The 22,972-nt window shown below is 38.6% G+C and overlaps 1 protein-coding gene across 4 annotated transcripts in view; it reads left to right on the top strand.

Moving 5' to 3' along the window:
- The first annotated feature begins 556 nt into the window (after nt 1-556).
- Nucleotides 557-22,972, top strand: part of caskin2 (CASK interacting protein 2) — a 55,889-nt gene continuing 33,473 nt past the window's right edge. For 2 of the 4 annotated variants that reach the window (XM_026207431.1, XM_026207430.1), the window contains exons 1-2: nt 557-884; nt 4,691-5,224. In XM_026207431.1, the coding sequence (XP_026063216.1) occupies nt 5,131-5,224 (94 nt within the window). In that variant the 5' untranslated portion in view covers nt 557-884; nt 4,691-5,130. The remainder of the gene's footprint in view (nt 885-4,690; nt 5,225-22,972) is intronic. The other 2 variants (XM_026207433.1, XM_026207432.1) reach the window with 1 other exon arrangement.

Raw genomic sequence — 22,972 nt, 5'->3', positions numbered from 1 at the left:
ATGTCCTAGAAAAAAAAAAAAAAAATCACAGGTCCCCAAAAATATTAAGCACCACATCTGCAACACTAAATATAAATCAGCATATTAGAATGATTTCTAAAGGATGTTATGAAACTGAAGACTAATGATGCTGAAAATGCAGCTTTGCTTTACAGTAATAAATTCTATTTCAAAGTAGGCTATATTAAAATAGAAAACTATTGTGCAAAATATTGCACAAAATTATTTTTTTTCCCTGTAATTTTTATCAAATAAAGGCAGTCTTGAAACTTTAAAAAGCATGTAAAAAACATACCTTTGAACAGCACTGTAAGACATAAGTATTCCCTGGATTAACGTGTAATTTTACATTTTAAATTGAAGCAATTTGCTAATGCTATAGATAGGCCTACATACTGAACATTTATTTTATTTGAAATCATTATTATACTGTACTTCACCAATAGTCAATATGAGATCAGAAGAGACTGGAGACGACGGAGTGTCGTCTGGCGGCAGAGCTGCCCCCTCCCACTGGGAGGGAGGACCGAGACCGAGCCGCTCTGGAGCTGCTCTGCCGCTGTGCTCCGCTCGACTCCACTCACTACTGGAGCTCTCAAAACACGCGCGTGCAGACCGAAGCCGACGCTCAGTTCGGAGTTTGTCGACACGGACTGCCGAGAAAACAGCTTATGAATGACTCGAGCGCGAGTAGAAGCGGTCAAGAGTGCTCACACTTACAGCGAAGTGTTTTTATCGACTAAAGGAGTTGAGTAAAGGTGACTTTGAGCTCGTTGTTGTTGTAGAAGTGTCTGGACTGGACAGAGTGAACCAGCGACTGATCCTGGACTCGCTCTTATGGCAGCAAGCTACATCGAAAACGAATACTTTACACTAAATTAATGGTAAGTATTAAGAGAGAATTAGTTCTGATGCTAAATAATATTACAATATTGTAAAAACAAGTTTATTTTTGTTACTCTGGGTTTACATCGCTAGTTGTAGCGCTGTTTGATAGATGTGATACTTCACCGATTTGTGGTTTCATTTTCTAGTTAGCTCACACAAAAATACTAATAAAGGGTTTCTGCGATTATACAATAGCCTACTTTTTATATTGTAGATAGTGCAATAAGCTTTCTGTCTATTTATGTATTTGTTTTTTTTTATAACACATACACCAACTCTTATATTTTGGCGGACTCTGGGGGTTACCATGGTGATTTTCTTTCCGTAAGGATCTCTGCAGATTGAATTGAAATCTTCCAAATTTATATCAACTCTACAAACTGCACAGTTTTCAGTGTGTTCTGTTAGATGTGCTTTTAACTTAAACTAGCAGCAATTACAGTTTGGTTTATGGTTGTATGGTGTAATGAAGAAATATGATATCATTGTTTGTTTATTTTGGCACACATGTGATGTCTGTGCTTGTTCACCTACTGCATGCACTGATGGGGTTGTGTTTTAAACCTCTGGTAACCTAAAGAATACAGTTCTAAACCCCAGAAGACTTGATCTGTCACCACTGCATCCTCGATCAACCTCAGGTTACTCCAGCACGGAACCTAAAGTGTTCAGAAATGTCTGGTCAGCACACGGTGGCCTATAATACTTGCAGAAAGCCATCTATTAGCATCCCCATTCATCTCATTAGAGGTTACTCACTGTCAAACGCAGCCCCAGAAGTATGCAACTCTCACCCGTCGTCTTTGCTCGGTTCCTGATCTCACACTCTTAAAAATAAACTGTGCTAAAAAGGAGTTTTGCAGCAGTTGCAAAGAATGAGTATTTCTGCGCCGCAGTCGGGAGAAGTTATCTGGAGAACATTTTAAGAATCATTTGTGCATTTGAAAAGTTCCGTGGACGTTAAAGTTTCTTTATGGAACCAGTACAGAACCTTTATTTGTCACTGAAAGCCAAGAGACTGATCATTCTTAAACTGCAAGAAAAAAATCATAATTTCAGCACTAACTAAAGACTGTCCTGAGCTGTGGAGCCTTTCAAAAATATCAGTCGCTGGCAGATCATTTCCAATAGAAGAACAAAATATTTGTAATTGGGATTTACATCTACCAGCAATGGCTAACTGGATTACACCAACCAGCCAAACCTTGAACCCTTGGGTTAGGATTATTGGTGGTCATCATGATGGTTGATCAACTAGTTGTCTAGCAGCAGTCAGTTAGTGAGGGCGACTAGTTGAGATTTCATTTCAAACCTTTGCGCTTTAATTTGCATGCTGAAGAGAAGAGAGAAGTTGCATCTTATTAAATGGATCTGATTTTAAAGCAGTACATCTACAGCCAACTACACGTTCAGAAGGCCATTTCTGGCACCTGCATTTTTCCAGCCAGTTTTTAAAGACGGTGTCAAGTTAAACATTGTCCAACTTTGAAAAACGGCCATTTATTGATCTCCGAGTAGTTTTTCCTTTTTAACCCGTTCCATGTAAATGTTCTCTAGGAAGCGCATCTTCTTAGAGGATCGGGTTAATCATAAACCTGCCTAATTATTACAGAGTTTCGTAAAGACTGATAATGTGTTCAAGTCATGTCGAAAAGATTGCATATCAGTGAAATGCACACGAATGCAATTATGATGGAAAATTCTGGATTGTCTTTGAACCCAGAAAACAATGGATGGATGGATGGGTGCAGCTTCTTGTACATTTAGTAAATTTGTTGATATGTAATATTTCATTCATTCATTCATTCCTTTACAATAAACGTTGCATGTACAAAATATGATAGCGTTGTACGATCACACCAGAAATAATGGTTCCATTTACAACATCTTCAGAAGCTGAGTAAAAGCACAAAGCAAAAACACCTAAATGAACAGTTTTTTCAATCATCCCTTTTTGTTGTAGATTTGAAAAATCTTGCTGTTTTTGTAGAGTAGCTACATTGTCATCTTGCTTCGAGCAACATGTTTTGAATACATCTGACGTCGTAATTACAGCTTCCAATCTCCTAAATACAAACTTCCCAGAAGCACTTGAGAAAACCATGATTAGCGACTAACCCATTGCTTATGTTTTTGCATCCCTGGAATTAAATGGATGGTTTGTAAACATTGTCTAACCATTATTCCTGTTTGTGAGTTATTTTCATCAGTAAACGCAGTTCAGTCCAGTCTTCACGTTCCCTCTTTTCTTTTTCAAACTGTGGATCTCCTTACAATAAAGAGCATCTGTAAACTCACTCATAAAGTTCAATCAAACTTTAAAAGCATCATAAGAGCGCTCCACCCTGGCTCAAAAACTCACACGTTGCATAAAGACTACTGGCCCTGAGGGAAACAAAAGAGGACGTGATTACAGCTATTGAGAGTGACAGCTTTGCTTACTCCCTCAGAGTCTTTTGGGTGTGTAGAGAAAGCAAGACTGTTCAGTGTTATATAATGGAGGAGTGATTATGCGACGACCGTGTGCTGCTCGTTTAATGCTCATGCTGTGACCGAGACACAGGGCAGCCTGACCGCTGAATATGGAGTTGCCATGTGCTGCGCTGCATATGGTTATTGTTGTTTTTCTTTTCTTCGCCTGTACAGACCACACTGAAGCCTGTGATTTCATTTTTTGGGGGGGTTTGACAGCATGTATGTTTGAGATGGCATGCCATCTAAACTTTTTTTAGTTAACATGTTTCTTTTGGCTTGTTAAAATGTTATTTGAGACTTAGAAAATACTAGCGTCAGCAGTTTTTTAAATAGTAAAGGCAATTACTACTACTACTACAGCTGCTCATATTTGGGGTTAGGCATGCAAACACAGATACGAATGCTTGACCAACACATTATAAATGTGTAGTGGCATACTTTAAGGCAACATTTTACTGTTGTAGTTACCAACAGTTTTTGTGGAAATCGTACCTTGTTCTGTCGGATCTAGCTAACTTTTTTCAATTGCTTTATGGCTAAAATCTTCTATTTTAAGAGACTTTTATTGACTTATTGACACGCAGTAATGCGGTTCTACCAAGGCATTTTTTTTTTCCTTTGATATGATATCATAACAGGTTGTACTACCCTGACATTCTGTGCCCCCCCCAAAAAAAAATCTAAATGAATTGAATAAGTAATGAGTTTCAGTAATATTTTTTATTGTGTCACATGATCCTTCAGAAATTCTTCTTCTTTGCTTATTTGCCGCCCTAGGAACTTTTTGTTTTGTTTTGTTTTTTAGCATTATTGAAAATGGTTGTGCTGCATTTTTTTTATTTATTTTGGAAACGGTGATACATTTTAGGATTCTTTAAATGAATATAAAGATTTTTTTTTTAAATAGATTTCTTATAGTCTTAATATGTTTTTATAAGACTTGTCTTTTATAAGACATTTAAAGACATTATTTGTTGTGCTTCCAAGCAGAATAAAAATAATGAACTCCTTTAAAAAACTTTTGAACAGTACCATATCTTTTTTGTGGGTTCCACTGATGACATGTGGATGGCTAAATGATAACAGAATTTACAGCGTTGGGTGAAATATCCCTTTAAGCATGAATAATCCACCTGTAACCTTTCCTTGAGAAGAAATTGTTTGAAAGGTGAAAAGAGTCTTTATTTGATCACAAAAGGCTTGCTGTCCGAGCCTCATAGTGGGCTTCTGTTCTCAGCATTACTTTCTCCCTCTTGCTGCTTTGCTCATACACTGTACTTGGCTGATGTATTAACAGTACTTTTTTTCTTGCCCACTGCTTTTTCAGGTTTTGGTCTGCTTGTGCCACTCCGGTCTTCTCAGCTTTCTAAACCACAGCATCAGCAGGGCCTCTGCGTTCCCAGAAACTGAGCTCCACGCGACCAAAACGGACTTTGTTACCCTGAAAAGACTCTGGAAACTTAAGAGCGAAAAACCGGAAGGCAATTTATAAGGCGAAATAGATTTTCCATCTCTCTGGCCTTCCGTGTCCATTACCAAACGGAGAGCTGAAGTCTGTTGAATTGATGACGTGATTGTTGGAGAAGCACAGATTTCTGGTTGCTTGTGGTTCCCTCAGACGTCTGGCTGTCACCTACCCCGACTGTAGCACTACTGAAAGAGAGGATTCTGGGATAGGTTCATGCCGCGGTTGCGCTGCTGTATGGGGGTGTAAGGGAGGAGCAGGACTCTTGTGGGACGCTGGTGGAGTTCTGGCTGGTGGAGATCATGGGAAAAGAGCAGGACCTTCTGCAAGCGGTCAAGAATGGAGATCTAGCTACTACGCAGAAACTGCTGGCCAAGGTCAAAGCCAGCAAAAGCAGTGAGTAACAGTACAGTACATTACCTCTCTGACCTCCTATTACTGCATTTGACATCATGTATATCCATGAAGATCTTTGCTTTTGCAGACCATCATTGGCAATTGTTCTACCACCTTGGTGCTAAAGAGTCCTCTGTGTGAACAAGTTAGAACTGGAGATCCTGTTATTTATATACCCATGACTAGAGCTGGGTGATCTACCTAAAACAATTCTCAGTATGCATGTATTTCTCTTAAAAGATCTACAGTGGTGCTCGTGGCTGTGCAGGTTCAGCGTATCTTTCCACATTTTCTCCATGAGTCGTGAGGGACATTCTGCAAGATGGATTTTAAGGAATAGCTCACACATTAATCAGAAATTTGTCATGATTTATTCACCTTCAAGTCATTCTAAACCTGTATGACTTTCTTCTTCCATAAAACACAAAAGAAGATATTTAGTAGAATGTTCATGCTGCTCTATTTTTTCATACCGTATAAGTTAATGGTGTTCAGCAGCATTAAAGATCCACAAATGACCAAAAAAGCAACATAAAAGTGGTCCATATTGCTTGTACACTATATTCCACGTTTTCTTTCTTCAACTGAGGAACAGACTTAAATATTTAGACTACTGTGTGGTAAAATGTTCCTGTTTTGCTCCATGGAAGAAATAAGTTCATGCTGGTTCGGAATAATGGTAAGTCAATGAGGCCTTTGGGTTAACTTTCCCTTTGAATATGAGTAAGCCGCCTGTTAATTGATGGTTCAAAGCATGATCAGATGACAAGATTAGCCACAATATTTAATTAACAAACATGCAATGCGTTGCGATATGAAGATCTTCAAATTCTGTGGAAATCTGTTGCACTTTCTGCAGAATTGTTGCAGAATACATGCAGACATATTCAATACAAATAAAGTCATTAGAAACTTTGATCAACCATATTTGCCATTATTTACTCACACAGAGCCAATTTACTTTTCATTTCATTGGCTGATGATAAGAGCTTATTTCAGAAGGTCAAAGTTCAGAACAGCTTGTCTGCTCAACGGTGATCAATGGCGACCGTTGTTTTGGTTAAGCGTATCTCTGTGCACTTTAGCTTTCTAATGGTCTAACATGAATGAAGTGCTTGGAGGACCCCACTGAGGCCTGTTTTCCCAGTCCCACCAGTTAGTCTTTGCTTGAAGTTTTTTGTTTCTCCAGGTTTGGGATCTCTGTAAGAGCAGTGTCCTGAATTGGGTCCTGATAACATAAATAGACTCTGTGTTTACGTTGTGCATTTATCTCTTTATGGCAGTACATTGAGAGTGAGCTGTAGGCAATGCTAGGCATGTAACTCCAGCATGAAGACCCCATGTTTTCTGTGATGTGGTGCGGTGGGAGTCTGGAGAGGCGAAAAGATGCTCTGCCCCAATAAGACCTCCCAAACTGCCAGGCGTCTTTTCTCTGTATGAGACTGATGTGATAACATATAAAGACAGTTGTAAAAGCAATATGCCTCTAAAAGCTGTATATTACAGTGGTTTAAAGTGTTGTTAGGCACAACGTTATTATACAGAGTGGCTTATTGTTTTTTTTAAATGTAAAAAAAGTTCAGCGATAGTTAAAATTTAATTTAATAATATACAGTACTGTTAAAAAGTTTGTAGTCAGCAAGTTTTTTTCCCCCTTTTTTATTTTTTTGAAAGCAATTCATATTTTAATTCAGCAAGAACATAACGTTTATAACATATTTCTACTTTAAATAAATGTTTTTTTTTTTTTATAATTATCTATTCATCAAAGAATTCTAAAGAAATCTATCAGGGTTTCCTTTAAAATTTTAAGCAGACAAACTGTTTTCAACAAGAAAAACAAGAAATGTTTCTTAAGCGTCAAATCAGCATATTAGAAGGATTTCTGAAGAATCATATGACGCTGTATTGATGCTGATAATTCAGCTTTGATCACATGAATCAATTACATTTGAACATATATATATATATATATATATATATATATATATATATATATATATTTAAATAGAAATGGGTTATTTTAAAGTGTAACAATATTAGCAACATTATAATTTTTACTTTGTTACTGATCACATGAATGTGTCTTTAATTAGCATGAGATACTTTAAATATACATACCACCCACAAATCTTTCAATGTAGTGTATGTTATAATAATAGTAATAATAGAACATTTAAATCGAATGTAATATTAAATAAATAAATAATAATGTAAGAGTTGAATTAACTTATTTCCTGCACTTATTTACCTTTATATCTATATGCTACATCATTGAGACAGTTGTGTTGGCTAATAGTGCACCTTCACACCTGGAACAACCTTAGTCCCAAAATATACTTTGCACCTTGCAGATGACCTTTTCACATGTTTGGGAAGGTGCTTGTAATTATCCACTAGAACACAGGGGACTTTGTCTTTTGAAGTTTGTGTCCTCTTGTTGGGCAGGTGTCTGTAGTTATCTCAGATTGGCTGTGCAGACTTCATGGGAAAGAGTAACGAAACCAATCTTGCATCTTGAATGAACATCACAGTGTTTTTTGTTTTCTCGACACATCCTGAACTTGCCGTTTGAACACCTGGTCACCAAGTCTTCTCCCTTGGGCTTTTGTTAGTTTGTTCTTAAGCTTCAGGGTTTGATTTCCAAGGCCGGCGAGAGGTCAGTTTGATAACCCAGCACCACCTCTGCTATTCTTTACCCGAGTGTGTGTAAACACTCGCAGATAACACAGCCACATCAAGAGAGGACGAGGTCGTGACTCGATCTTGTGTATAACCTCTTCTTTTGTCTTTTCAGACCAGAATCAACTCCTGGCCTATTGTGTGAGTGGCACGCAGGCTGAGTAATTGCGCCATAATGTCATCTTTAGTGCGCTAAGGGTCATAAATGCTTTCATACAGTCATTAACACGCGGTGGGCTTTTGTGGCCCTCATGCTTTAGGCTGCAGGAGACCCGGCCAGCTGACTAGCCTACCCAGCATGCCTCCGCCCCACGTCCCTGCCGCTTTGTCTCAGTCCCCGAGGGCCTGCGCCGCAGTCTGTCAGATTACCCACGATCCTTTGTTCGCAGTCGCAGCTTTACTAATTCATCACCTTGTGCTTGGTACACGTGCTCATCAAGGCTTGTCAACAAAAACAACACCCTCTATTGCATCCAAGCATTCGTTGCTCTGCTCGCCTTGACATCTGCCAGCGCAGGTTTGCTTTCTCCCCAGACTCTCATAAATCACGATGAAGACCCAGATGGTGGTCATACAGATTATAGGCAATAGAGAGACCCCGGCACATGGGCGCTTCTTATCATGTGCTGTTCTTATCATGACCTAATTTAGGCTTTGTTTACATGACAATGATGGAGTCAAAAACGGAAAAGTTCTCCCATGTGCTTTTAATAAGTTTCACGTATACATGAACGTTTTCAAAATGATTTGCGTTTATACATTTCCGTGAAAACAGCCAAAAACTCTGTATTGGGTATGCCAGGCCAGTAGTTGGCGCTGTCACCTTGTTAGTGAACATTACCTGTAGAGGAGTGATGATTAATGGTTGGTTGTAATATTGGTGAAGTAAATCCACACTTTGCTGAAGAAGCGTTAGCAAACTCTTGAGCAGTAACAACAGTGCCATCTAATCCACCATTCTTGTGTAAGTCTGTTCACGCTTACCTTTAAAATCGACACGTACTGTGCGTGTCTACATACCTAACACGTACTAAACACGCACATGACGTCACCGTTTTCAAAGATTTCCGTTCTGGGTGTTTACATGGAAACAATACTGGTGGTGTTTTCAAAAACTTGCACTTTGAAACCCGTTTTCAAAAATATGCGTTTTCAGTCCCAAAAACGCAGTTGTGGTGTAAACGAACAGGCAAAATACATAAAAAGTTTCCAGTCTTTGGCTGAAAACATTGTCATGTTAACAGCCCCTTAGATCTTTGTGTTTATATCTAGTAAAAGGCTGTGGAAAGTTCTCCTGGTGAGTCAGGAGCACATCCGATATACGCCTACTGCTGACTTTGGATTTTGCTGGATGGATTTTTTTTGCTCCCTGACCTTTTTCCTTTCCACCGTTTCAGTGACAGATGGAGGTTTGATGTTGGGTGGGATTGTACAGTAATTTGTTTGTGTGTGATAATGCTTTGTGTTAAATCTGTGGTGTAATCCTCTATTATTTCAGATTGTATCCCAGATGTTTGATCCTTTAAGTCCTGTTGTTTTTAGTGCTGGGATGTTTGTTGGCATATATGTTGTTCAAGGGAACTAGATGCAACATGATGAAGCAGCAAACAATAACGTTTTTTTTTTTCTTTTTTTGTCGTAGCCTGCTGTGACTGACAGGCTGCTTCAACTGCAATGTCTCCACCCAGAGTGAAATTTCATCCAAAATCCTGTTGTACGTGCAGAATTTCCTCTGTCAGTGTAGAAAAATGTGTCACATCCAGTTAGTCAACAGTTTATGTACATTGCTGTTCAAAAGTGGGTTCAGTAAGATATAAAAAAAGGAAATTCATAGTTTTATTTATCATGCAGGCAGTAGGTTGATAAAAAAAAAAATACATTAACGATGTAGTAATGTTACAAAAGATTTCATATAAACTCAGTCCTTTTGAACTGGACAATCCTGGAATAAATTCACAAAATATTAAGCATCTCAACTGTTTTTAACATTGATTACAATAATATTTTTTTCTTGAGCATCAAAGGAATATATTTTAATGATTTCTGAGGGATCATGTGACACTGAAGACTGGAGTAATGATGCTAAAATTTCAGCTTTGCATCAGATTTTACATTTTACAATATATTCACATAGAAAACTGTTAGTTTATTTTTAATTTTAATCAAATGAAAATAGCTTTAAAAATTGTTTTTACAAAGTCTTATGTTCACACTTTATTTTAAGGTCCAGTTCTCACCATTAATAAACCATTAACTACAACCTTTGCCTCGATAAACTCCTGATTTGCTGTTTATTAATAGTTATTAAAGTAGTTGTTAAATTTAGGTGTAGGATTAGTTATGTAGAATATGGTCATGAATAATATGTGCTTTAGTACTCCTAAACAGCCAATATGATATTAAAAGTCATGCTAGTTTATAGTGAGAATTGGTTCCTATCCACTTTATTCCTCATGTAAAAATGGGCATGGCCATTTGTCAATTTCTCATTTGCTTCCAACATTTTTTAGATGAACAAAACTGCCTAAAAGTAGTGCAAATTGGTGTGTCTTCCCATATTATTTTAGTGTATTATCTTACTTATGAAAACAATGGTTTGTAATGCAAACAGTTTTACCATTTACTGCATGTTGTTATTCTTCTGGTTATTTCCCATAAAATCTCACCCATAGGCTTACTTCCACCTTTAGGAATAAGGTGGATACTAAAATGTTACCAGTTTTACAGATCCCAAACTTTTGAACAGTTGTGTATGCAGTAGATCAGTTGGTCCCAACCCTGGTCCTGGAGGGACCCCAACACTGCACATATTGCATTCTTTCTCATTCTGTCTCCTTTCTCTGACACACCAATTTCAGGTCTTGGAGTCTCTACTAATGAGCCGACGAGCTGAATCAGGTGTGTTTGATTAAGGAGACATTCAAATCTTGCAGTACTGGGATGCCTCCAGGACCAGGATTGAGAAGCACTTCATTAGATTAAGATCAAACACTTTACTAAAATTGTTTATGGTGACATAAATACACTTTGAAATGAATTACACCGGCTCAGCAATATGCATAACAATAATCAACAATTGTGTAAATGCATAAACAACAGCAAAAGTATCATTTACAGTCATTATAGTTTGAGAGTTAGGTTTCTGAATGTTTCTTGAACTTCTTTGGTTTTGTGCTCTTGGCACTCCACACAAAACACATTGTAGTCAACATAAAAAAGTATGTTTATCCTCGTTCCAGAGAATGAACTGAGATATAGTGCCATTGTGATTGTATTTAATTCAATGGATTAACCAAAAATAGCTCTTAACTTAGGGTTATTCAATATATAAACCAATTGTCTTTTTAATTTCCTCATAGTTTTTATTACAGAATAAGATCTTGGTCATACCACCCACTGGTAACCTCCAGCACCTTGCATTCAGGGTGCAGACAATTCATCAAGTTCCCCATCAGTGTTTAATACTCATTTCAATGAATGTGTTTTTTTTATCATTTCTACCAGATGGGGTGCATGTTTGTGTGTCTCAAAGAGCCGGTGGTGGATTCTCAGTTTGTAATGACGGTGCTCTACATCGGAGTCACAGATGATTTCATTAGATCCTCTGAAAGAGCCACTGTGTAGTGGTTTTTCATTCATTAGTTAGTGGTTTAACTGCATGTTTATGAGATGCTCCTTAATATCAAACGTCCCCCACCACGACTAATGGCAGCAGGGGAAACTAATGAGATTTTCTCATTTTGGTAGGGGGCCACATATTGAAGGGGACGTGTTAAAACCTCTTGTGACAGACTGTGAAATTCAGTCTCTGTACGGCAGTTGTCTGTCGAGTCTGCCACTTGCCTGTTAAATTCTTAATTGGCTCGCTAAAGAGAAACATCTTGAGAGCATGTCAGGTGCTGTTCAGAAGAAGAGAAATATCCCTATATGATGGTCTAAAAAAAATAGTGACCCTGTTGTGACCTCCACATGAAACGTTTCATATCACATTCTGAGAACAGTAAATCAGCATTCAAGCTGAAATCATCCTGTTTGTGTGTATTTGACCCACACACTGTTTATTTTCTGTTGGATCGTATCGCCTTATCCTGCATTTGTTGTGTCCATCAGAGTCTTTGGCGTGTCACAGATAAGCTTTGAGATTTCAGCAATTATTTTCTGCCTCTGAATGAGTATACAAGCGTTATCTTCCTTACACAGATGACTTGTACTCGGAAGAGTACTGCAGTCATGCCTGAGGCCAGAATAATGCTGAATAAACCAGAGAACAGTGTGTGCCTCAATCTCTACTCTGGTGCAGTTTTGACAAACAGCTTGTCTGTTTTTTTTTTTTTTCTGGCTGTATTTAGGAATGGAAAGTTACTATAAGTGCACACAGCTCTGAAGTAAGACCCCAGCAGAGCTCCATAACACTGCAGTCAATTAAGGCCTGAGCTCTGCCGCATACGAGCGAGGCCGTGTGTGAATTCTCCACGTTTCTTTTCCACACAGGAATGCAGGAGCAGAATCTGGTAGTTAGTGTAGAAAGAGGGTCAATATTACCTCAGAACACTGTATGCAGTGACTTATGAGCCGCAGCTGCCTTGAGCTGGAGCTTAATAGTATTTCACAGATATTTCTCTGGCATTCCCACTTCTCTGAGCGTGCCAACCATTGTCCAGCCTGCGACATAATACCCCAAACTTTGAATGAGAGGGAAAAAATGCACAAGAATAGGAGAGATGATGTCAGTTGGAGGGAATGTACGCCCCACAGCGCTCACTGTTTCCTCTAATGGCGTTTGAATTAATGCGTTCAACAGGTACTGCAAGACTTTCTGTGTTGAGACAGCCTTGGAGCTGTAGAGGATGGGGTTGTGAACTTTACAACACAATACTAGTGCACTGCACTGTGCAGTATGTTCTAGTAGAGACCAGTTATGTTTTATCATTGACAGATGTCGGTACAATTAACTGTAATATGATGCAGCAATGGCAATGGCATGATTGGAGAATAACTACAAAAATCAACATTAGTAATTGAGCTATCTATTTTGTTATTCTGAAGTTTGTTCCAAGTCCTTGAATTTGATTGGTTGAGAGCTCCCAGAGTTCTGATGTAATATTCCAACAGCACTGAGACTTTTCTCAATAGTTGATGGCAAGCAGTGAGCTTTAGGACACCTACTGGTCTTTAAGAGTGAGTCGTTGAATCATTGACTCAACCTATTCATTCAGTGTTTAGGCCATGTTAATAGTCAAACAACACTCGTCTTGTGATTTTGATTATTGCGACAGTAGCTGTTTTCAAAAGCTTTTCCTGGTGAGTAGGTTTCTTGTATGACACTACATAACATACAGTATTGTTCAAAATAATAGCAGTACAATGTGACTAACCAGAATAATCAAGGTTTTTCGTATATTTTTTTATTGCCACGTGGCAAACAAGTTACCAGTAGGTTCAGTAGATTCTCAGAAAACAAATGAGACCCAGCATTCATGATATGCACGCTCTTAAGGCTGTGCAATTGGGCAATTAGTTGAATTAGTTGAAAGGGGTGTGTTCAAAAAAATGGCAGTGTGGCATTCAATCACTGAGGTCATCAATTTTGTGAAGAAACAGGTGTGAATCAGGTGGCCCCTATTTAAGGATGAAGCCAACACTTGTTGAACATGCATTTGAAAGCTGAGGAAAATGGGTCGTTCAAGACATTGTTCAGAAGAACAGCGTACTTTGATTAAAAAGTTGATTAGAGAGGGGAAAACCTATAAAGAGGTGCAAAAAATGATAGGCTGTTCAGCTAAAATGATCTCCAATGCCTTAAAATGGAGAGCAAAACCAGAGAGACGTGGAAGAAAACGGAAGACAACCATCAAAATGGATAGAAGAATAACCAGAATGGCAAAGGCTCAGCCAATGATCACCTCCAGGATGATCAAAGACAGTCTGGAGTTACCTGTAAGTACTGTGACAGTTAGAAGACGTCTGTGTGAAGCTAATCTATTTTCAAGAATCCCCCGCAAAGTCCCTCTGTTAAAAAAAAGGCATGTGCAGAAGAGGTTACAATTTGCCAAAGAACACATCAACTGGCCTAAAGAGAAATGGAGGAATATTTTGTGGACTGATGAGAGTAAAATTGTTCTTTTTGGGTCCAAGGGCCACAGGCAGTTTGTGAGACGACCCCCAAACTCTGAATTCAAGCCACAGTACACAGTGAAGACAGTGAAGCATGGAGGTGCAAGCATCATGATATGGGCATGTTTCTCCTACTATGGTGTTGGGCCTATTTATCGCATACCAGGGATCATGGATCAGTTTGCATATGTTAAAATACTTGAAGAGGTCATGTTGCCCTATGCTGAAGAGGACATGCCCTTGAAATGGTTGTTTCAACAAGACAATGACCCAAAACACACTAGTAAACGGGCAAAGTCTTGGTTCCAAACCAACAAAATTAATGTTATGGAGTGGCCAGCCCAATCTCCAGACCTTAATCCAATTGAGAACTTGTGGGGTGATATCAAAAATGCTGTTTCTGAAGCAAAACCAAGAAATGTGAATGAATTGTGGAATGTTGTTAAAGAATCATGGAGTGGAATAACAGCTGAGAGGTGCCACAAGTTGGTTGACTCCATGCCACACAGATGTCAAGCAGTTTTAAAAAACTGTGGTCATACAACTAAATATTAGTTTAGTGATTCACAGGATTGCTAAATCCCAGAAAAAAAAAATGTTTGTACAAAATAGTTTTGAGTTTGTACAGTCAAAGGTAGACACTGCTATTTTTTTGAACACACCCCTTTCAACTAATTGCCCAATTGCACAGCCTTAAGAGCGTGCATATCATGAATGCTGGGTCTTGTTTGTTTTCTGACAATCTACTGAACCTACTGGTAACTTGTTTGCCACGTAGCAATAAAAAATATACTAAAAACCTTGATTATTCTGGTTAGTCACATTGTACTGCTATTATTTTGAACAATACTGTACATCTTTTTGTAACATTGTATTTATAGCTTTACAGGTGAGTGAACTGAAGTAGCTTAAAAGCATTGAGAAAGTATTCATTGCATTAATTTTTTTTTAATGACCACTTAACATAGTTTTTCTAGTGATATACAAAATCACATTCTAATATTTACTTTACTATACTTGATAAAATATGAAATTTGGTTAAAGGCTGTTCATTATAAATTCCAACTGTCTAGTGATGCTTATTATAAAATTATATTTTGAAATGCTATTTAATTCCTCTGATTCTAATATAGTATCCTTTTATTCAGAAAAAGACCCCTTCAAACAAGCTCTGTATGTTTGGCCTGAATTCCTAAAAGAGTTTATTTGAATTTCAGAAACCCCTCTAGCATAGAACTGACCTCAAAGCTAATAGATGTGGACTTAAAGCCACAAAACACTAATTTTGTTTTTATGGGCTCTTTAAAGTGCCTTAACGGGAGAAATGGAAACGCTCCAGCTCTTTTCAAATGATGATGAACGGACTTGAGCCAAAGCACAGATAGAACAGGAGCACAGCTCCTGGCATCGCTGGTGCTGTTAATCTGTCACCTTATCTCCTGCAGCGCCTGCGTATCTCAAACGATACGGTCAATCACATGCCAGCGGCACGTGATCTCGGTGGAATAGAGTGGGAGTGGATTCTGGGGAAACCGATGAAAGTTTGGGTTAGGAGGAAAAAGGCTTTACTGAACAAAGCATGGGGTGTGCATTTCCTTTTCGTCCTGAGAACAAAATGTGTAGCATGTTCCTGTGTGTGTGTGTGTGTGTGTGTGTGTGTGGTGTTGAATAAGAGTTTAAGCTGACGTATGCATTCTAAAAAAAGTACTTCTTTTGTCCAAGAAAGTATTATAGAAGTATTTAAACCCAAAAGAACACAAAAGAAAGAATAAAAAAAGTTATTTCGTGTTACTGTAATACAATTTTTTTTTAAATATAAAAAATACAAATTAATACATTAAATGAAGTTTAAATGTAAAGATGTACGTTATAAACACAGCATCTTTATAATCATTTAAATAGATTTTTTGTTGCAGTAAATAGAAACAAGAATTTCAACTTTGATGAAAATGTCAAAATAGTAGCCAAAACTCTGATAAATGGAAGTTTTCTGATTTGAAATCATGATCAGCTGTCATCAGTACACCCCTGTTGAAGACACCTTAGCCCCAGGTTACTCTTGGAGGAATAAACCAGTAATAAGTATACTGTTAGTCAAGCTTAATGACTACTGGCAAAGCATGCTTATAAACCACCTCCACATCATCATGTGCCACACTGTCAGCAGTTCTGGGTCTCTTCCTACATCATAATCATCATCTGTGTGTGTGGTCACCTGTGCTGAAATGACAGAATGATTGTTCTGCAGAGTCAACAGTCCTTCAATGCTGGATTGAGAGAAGTCACACACAAACAGGCCTGCTGTAGTTTTACTCATGCTCAACACTGGAGCTTTGACTATTTGCCTTTTCCATGTGTATCACTCACACCCACATTAAGAGCACGGATCATTTGCATGTTACATAGCCTCTGTCATCATCTTGCTTTGCATTCCACCTTATTAACCCTTAATATGGTTTCGAAACCTAAAGCGGTGGCTGTGAGTGAAGTTTCAAAACAATTACTGCGTCGTTAACTACTGGCAGAAATCTGAGGGACTGCACTGCACATCTTCTGAAATACCACAGTTCTTGACATAAGCTCAATGAAGCTTCAGCCAATTGAAGATAAATCATTTCACTTCAATGCTTGAGTTAGAAACTGATTCAAGATCAATTGTTTTCTGTATGCAAATGCAATACATGTTGCAGATTCAAGAGCAGATTGCTTAATTTGGATTGCTATTTTCAGGTTATTCTCACATGCCAGCACCATAATATTCCTTGGTGTATGTTCTGGTTGTAGTGGAAAAAACCCATGGCTGAAACAGATGTTTCCCTCTTGTTGAATAATCTTTCCCTCTCCTGTTGTTGTTTTTGAGACATAATAGGAAGCGGTGGGAGGAAATTACCACTTGTTTTAATCCTAGTTGAAATGCATTCCCCTTGTGGCCACTGGCACAACCTTGCCCCAATGACCTGGATGGTGGTTTGTACCATTACAAATATTAATGAAAGCAAAGTTCAGCCCTTCTAAAATTGTGTATTCAACATTCTTATCCAAGGTGTTTGTTTGGAAAAGCAGCTGTGACGTTTTCGCGTAATTTAAAATGACAGCCTCTTATTTTTCTCCGTTTTGACATGCTGCACTTTAAAGCTATAGTTTGTTTTATTACTAGCTTCATAACCTGTTTGCACTTTACTCATCAAATTGTAGTTTTTGAGCTCTTGCACACATATAATTAAAGCGACCTCTTGTCATGAAGCAGTTGAGAAGTTTTTCCTCATTTGGAATGGCAAGAAAATTTCCTTTACTCAGTGCTATTTTCTCATCAAATGTAATGGGTCTACACTTCTGAAACGTGCAAAAACACTTCATCAGCAGCCCCAGACAAAATCTGTGAACTATTTTCCATGCTGATTTTTGGGGAAAGTCTGCCTAATGGATTTAACCATGGTACACTGTGTTAAATGAACTGACAGCGGTTTAAGTCATTCATTTTTTAAATGTAATTGCCATTTTATTTTTTTGGGTGATGCACCAGTCCTGTACTTGGATTAAAGGGATAGTTCACCCAAAAATGAAATGTCGTTCCAAACCCATAAAACTTGAAGTCATGTTCAAAACACACATAAAGATATTTTTAAGTTCATCTAAAAATCCATTCCACCAAATCTTTCCTCAGAAAGTTCATTAAGACTTTTTAAACGTAATCCATATGAATTAAACAATTTAATCCAAGGCTTCTGAAAAGACAATCACTTCATATACTGTACAGGTTGAGTTAAGTCTTTCATTCACATATAAACATAAGTGTACAGAGAACATCAAATATGGTAAACAAAAGCTTCAAAATGCATTGTTTGACGTGCCAGAACCAATATGGTTTGTCCTCACATGCTACTGTATGCGAACATGTTTTTTTCCGCATGTCAAGTAAGTACAGTTAAGATGCTGTTGACCACATTAAATGGGGTTTGGAATGATGGGAGGGTGAGTAATAGATGACAGAATATTCATTTATGGGTGAATTATCCCTTTTAGGGCAGTTTTCTTATCACAGTTATTGTGGCCATAAGAATTCACAATGTTGATATATCGTGATATCTATAGAAACCTTGGAGGGAAAGATATCAGTCAAATATTGTTTTACTTTATTACTTCTTTGAAGTTCCTATGAAAAACATGAGAGAAAATACTGTCAAGTTCAACAGTATGATGAATAAATATTAATGGTAATACTGTACAATAAGATGGCATTTGTCAACATTAATGTATTAACTAACATGAATGAACAATGAACAATACATGTATTACACAATTTATTGATCTTTGTTAATGTACATAAAAATATAGTAACCCTTTACTCAGAAAACAGGTTAATGTAATGTTTCCCATTCTATGAATAGTAAAATAATGGCAACTTCCTCTGGCGAACACGGCTCTCCTCAGACCATAGACAGTAAAAGAAATGGACACAGCGACCCCATTGGAACTCAATTGAGACAAATGAAGCCCAGTTTTAGCATTTTTTAGCACTTCCGTTTCTGACGCGCAGACTCAAACGAAGCTTGACGACGTCAGCAACCTGTCTGACAGATGTAAATCTTCTAGTAGCTGTGCGTGCAAACTGCCATCGTTAATCTTGCAGAGACGGCGAGCTTGAGCGGGGAGTTTTTTGGCATGAGTGAGCAGGAGTAAGTATTCTGATTAATTATTTTGTATAGTATTTTAAAATGTAACGCCAGTACGCCATATTAAGTTAATTGCCTGCGAGCTTCTCCCCCTGTCTGTACGGTAATGCGACAGAGAGCCGAGTGGTTATGACGCAATCGTTAGCCTATTTTTTACAAAAACTGTTTATACGGGGCCATAATGTAACACAGAAGGTAATGGAGCCCGTTATACATTGTCGTGTATCTTTAGAAATAAATAATGGACAAACAGAGTCTTTAAACGCCTCAGATGTAAAGTTATTTGCTGTCAAAGTGATGCCAAAATGAATGGGAGTCAATGGGAATGCTAACGCAAGTGAAGTTCTGCTAAAAGATGGCAGCCCCCACCCGACTTCAACTTCCAGTCGAGTTCCTTGCCCCTTGCCTCAGAGTAGCTGTGTGCCGCTGCGTCTTCTTCTTGTGTGACAGGTGTCACTTTAAGGCAAAATACTGCCACCTGGGCACTCAACCAGGTACTGGCACTGGAGTATTTACATGTGATGTTATCATAAGACAACTGTTTATTTTAAATATTGCGGTGATCGCTAATACCGGTATATCATCACACACTAAATGAACACAATATCGATAATTGTTGCTTTGAATATCACTGTTTCTATCAATATCGCGACACCCCTTATCCCTTTATTTGATGAAAATATACTGTACATGTGCTCCATGCTGTTCTGTTCTCTACTACACATACTCAAGAATATTGTGTACACTCAATAATGTCTGAACAGGCTTTATTGGTAGGTGCATAATCAAATTAGAGAATAAATTTAATACAAACACAAGGGGTGTGGAATGTTTAGAACTTTGTGAATGACAGCCATTCTAATTCTTTGAAAAATCTGCTTTCAGCACGTACATATTCTCAAAGGACCTGCCCATCATTGAATTTATGGTTGTTTAACCAGAAAAAAAAAGTCTCTCCCCCGGCGGCTGGCCCCGCAGCTGCCAGACCCCGTCATTTGGCACGGAGATGAAAGCATGTCTCGTGCTCTGCTCTGTCCTCTGTGACACAGCCTGACCGCAGCACAGTCACAGATGTGACCATTAACTGAACCGCTGGCCCTGTGGCGGCACGACTCCGCTGACACGACAGACACCCGGAGCTGGGAAATCTGTCATACGGACAGTTCGCAACACCAGCGGACTTCCATTACTGATATATTAGCATGGGATTGGCCTCTTCCATTTCCAGAGATAATTTTTTATCCGACTTTAAAGGGAAACCAGGATTGGTTTCTTCAGGACATAAAAACATGGAATGTGTTTGGTTTGGATATGCATAGGCTTCCAGAGGCCTCAGATCCAGGCCTTGGCAGCAACAGTCAGCCACAATCTCTCTGTAGAGTGGCAGAGCTCTTTGAAATGTTTTGTGACTTGCTGCCATTTCAAAAATGCAGCCTTGTGTTTATAGTGAAGGCGTGACCGAATGTGAATTCTGTTGCTTTCCTCTTTGCATTCAGGACTTGATCTCAAGTATGGCTTTTGGTGAAATTGGATGCTACAGCTGTGCATTTGATCTAACACAGAAGGGCCGGAGCTTGAAAACAAATTGAATCATCGTAAATTACATTGGCATTTGCACTAAAGAAGTTTGTAATAATGTGAATGGCTTCATTGAGAAGTCAATGATTATGCGGGACTTTGAGGACGCTGCTGGAACACAGTGCTCTTTCACTTCAGTTCTGTTTTAGAGAATGATCAGATGTTGAACTTTTACATTGTGCCGAAAAAGGCCAACGGTCATTTGATTTGTTTGTCTTGGCATTGGTTTGCCAGCATGGACTGAGTTTGACCGCTCTTCCACAAAAACCATTGGAAGTTGTTGTTTCCTAAGCTTAGGCCTTTGGTGTTAAATCTAATCTTGTGCTTAACCTTTGCCCTCTGACCACTGAGATCATATCCATCTTAAATTTACTGACCATTATTGGGATGTCACAGCCCTGTACTGATCTCCTCTTCTGCAGTGGATGAAATGACCCTAATCCTTCAAGACTTATGAAAGTTTGCTCTTGTCCTCAATCTAGTGAATAGATTAACTTTCCACATCTAGCGCCCTGTATTATTTGGTGATTTTTAACCCTTAAATGCATATATCGGGTTATTAGCATATACTGACGATGACAGTGACGGTAAATCATCAGCTCAAATTGAACCCTAATAAGTTCTGTATAAGGTAATGAGGTTTCATCAATATAATTCATTTCATTTCATTAATAAGGTTTTGTTCTTTTGTAATTGTTCTTATAATATCAAGAGCGTTTATTTATTTATGTTTATTTTTTGCTATTGCAGCAGATCCATCCGTGTTGCATATATAGGTCCAGATCAATAAAGACCCGAATATGTCTTGGTGAAACATTCATGCATTTAAGGGTCTCTTTTAAGAGATTTAAATTTCAATTTTTTTCTTAAACATCATATTAAGTATACATATTATTCGAGGAGGCATAAGAAACAATGCTTCCCGCTTTAACTTTAACCGCTGCTCGACAGAAGTTTTAGTTTTTTAATATCATATTTCGTAATATTTGTGTTGTTTTATTTTTCTACTGTGGATTATTTCCTCATACATTTTTTGAGAAGGCACGCTCCTTACACTAACCAATGGTAAGTAGTAGCCCCTAGTGTGAACTTTCTGTCCCAGTTTTAATAAGAACTTTAGACTTTTTCGACTCTTTTCAAAGTACTCTGATGCATTTGCTCTGTCGTGTGTTTGAGTTGGCTGCACGTGTGACCACATGCTCCTCTGGGCCCATCTGAAACGATTATTTATTTACACGCTGTGATGCTTAACCCCGAGCAGGCAAGGGCATCCCAAACCTCAGCAGCGGGGCAGGATGAACTCTGTACGCATCCTGCCTCTCTTTAAACTCAATTCGAATCTATCTTCTGTACCTCTCTCAATAATACGCTGAGCCCTCTTGATTCTTCCCAGACGTCACTGTTGACATTCCCAAGACTCCAGATTCAAGAAAAACAAGCCCTTGCCTCATAAAATGAAACATCTTAGTATCCTTTTTGGCACATTACAGAATAGTGCTAAATAGATGGTGGTTTAGAAAAAGTGTCATCTAGGGGTGACCAAAACAAGTTTAGGGTTACGTTAGTGCTACAGGAAACACTGGAACTAACAAACAAACAGCTGCTTATCAGATCTGGCAAAAATAAAGTGTAGACACAAATTTTCCTGACTGTAGCCATTGGCGACTAGGTTTTATGGCTGCATATATTTGTTTTTGTCGCATTTGCAATCATTTTAGTTGCAGTCTGGAGATTTGATTATAACTGCAATGTTTATGACCTACAATACTGGAAAGACACAGAAGAAGACCGGCTTTATCTTTCATGTAGGACCTGCCTTCCCTGTTATCAGGACTTCATCAGGGGTCTTGAGAACAGGCCGACATGAGTCTCTGCATTCCAGCGTGGAGAGCTTTAAGTGTGTCAAAGGTCTGCCATCTCTCCTAAACAATAATCACTGTGAGCTGGATCAGTTTTTCACCTTTATCTCTGTTCACAGGCATATTTTTGCCTGTTTTGCTTCAGTAATCATCTCATGGGAACTGCCGGGGTTAGTGGGTTGTAAAGTTATAGGGTTCTTTTAAACATATTTGTCCATATTTGTCCAGGTTTCCTATTTTCCTTTTCTTTCTTGGGTTTATATGAGAGGAATCTTATCATTTTAAAGCATATAAAATGGAGTGCAGAGACATTCATGAGTGATGAGACAAACAAGCTGTTTTACAGAATCATGATGTCACAGTGACTTTTGTGTCATGAGTTGTGACACAGGTAACATCCATAGAAGAATCCAAGCCCTCAATAAAGCACCACAGCACATGAACGAACCACTAGGAGCAAAAGCGTTATTTGAATGACCTCTCTAGGAGATCTTCTCACCCTCTGCTTGGAGATCTGGAAGTGTTTTACTTGGGAGGACCGAATGAACACAATAGTCTAAGCGATCATACTTTTTGGAACAATGGTCTAGGGAAGGAAGTGCAATAAGGGGCCTATCCTTAGTCCTTGAAAGCTTGGCTGCTCTCGATGGGGCCTGTGTCAACAGTCCCCCCACCTAATCTCGCCAAGGGTCACACTTGCTTTTGCACCCTCCATCCCCACTTGAACAATCCCTCCATCTGTGTGGAGTCCCGACCCCCCTCACCTCTGATTTGGGATGGCACAAACCGGAAAAGTGGCTCACAAAGGGAAGTGCATTCTTCCATGCAGAAAACAACGTGTA

This window comes from Carassius auratus, chromosome 28 (genome assembly GCF_003368295.1).
Source record: "Carassius auratus strain Wakin chromosome 28, ASM336829v1, whole genome shotgun sequence".
In the NCBI taxonomy this organism is placed as follows: domain Eukaryota; kingdom Metazoa; phylum Chordata; class Actinopteri; order Cypriniformes; family Cyprinidae; genus Carassius; species Carassius auratus.
Note: the sequence above shows the minus strand (reverse complement) of the source record. Positions and strands in the feature narration are given on the sequence as shown.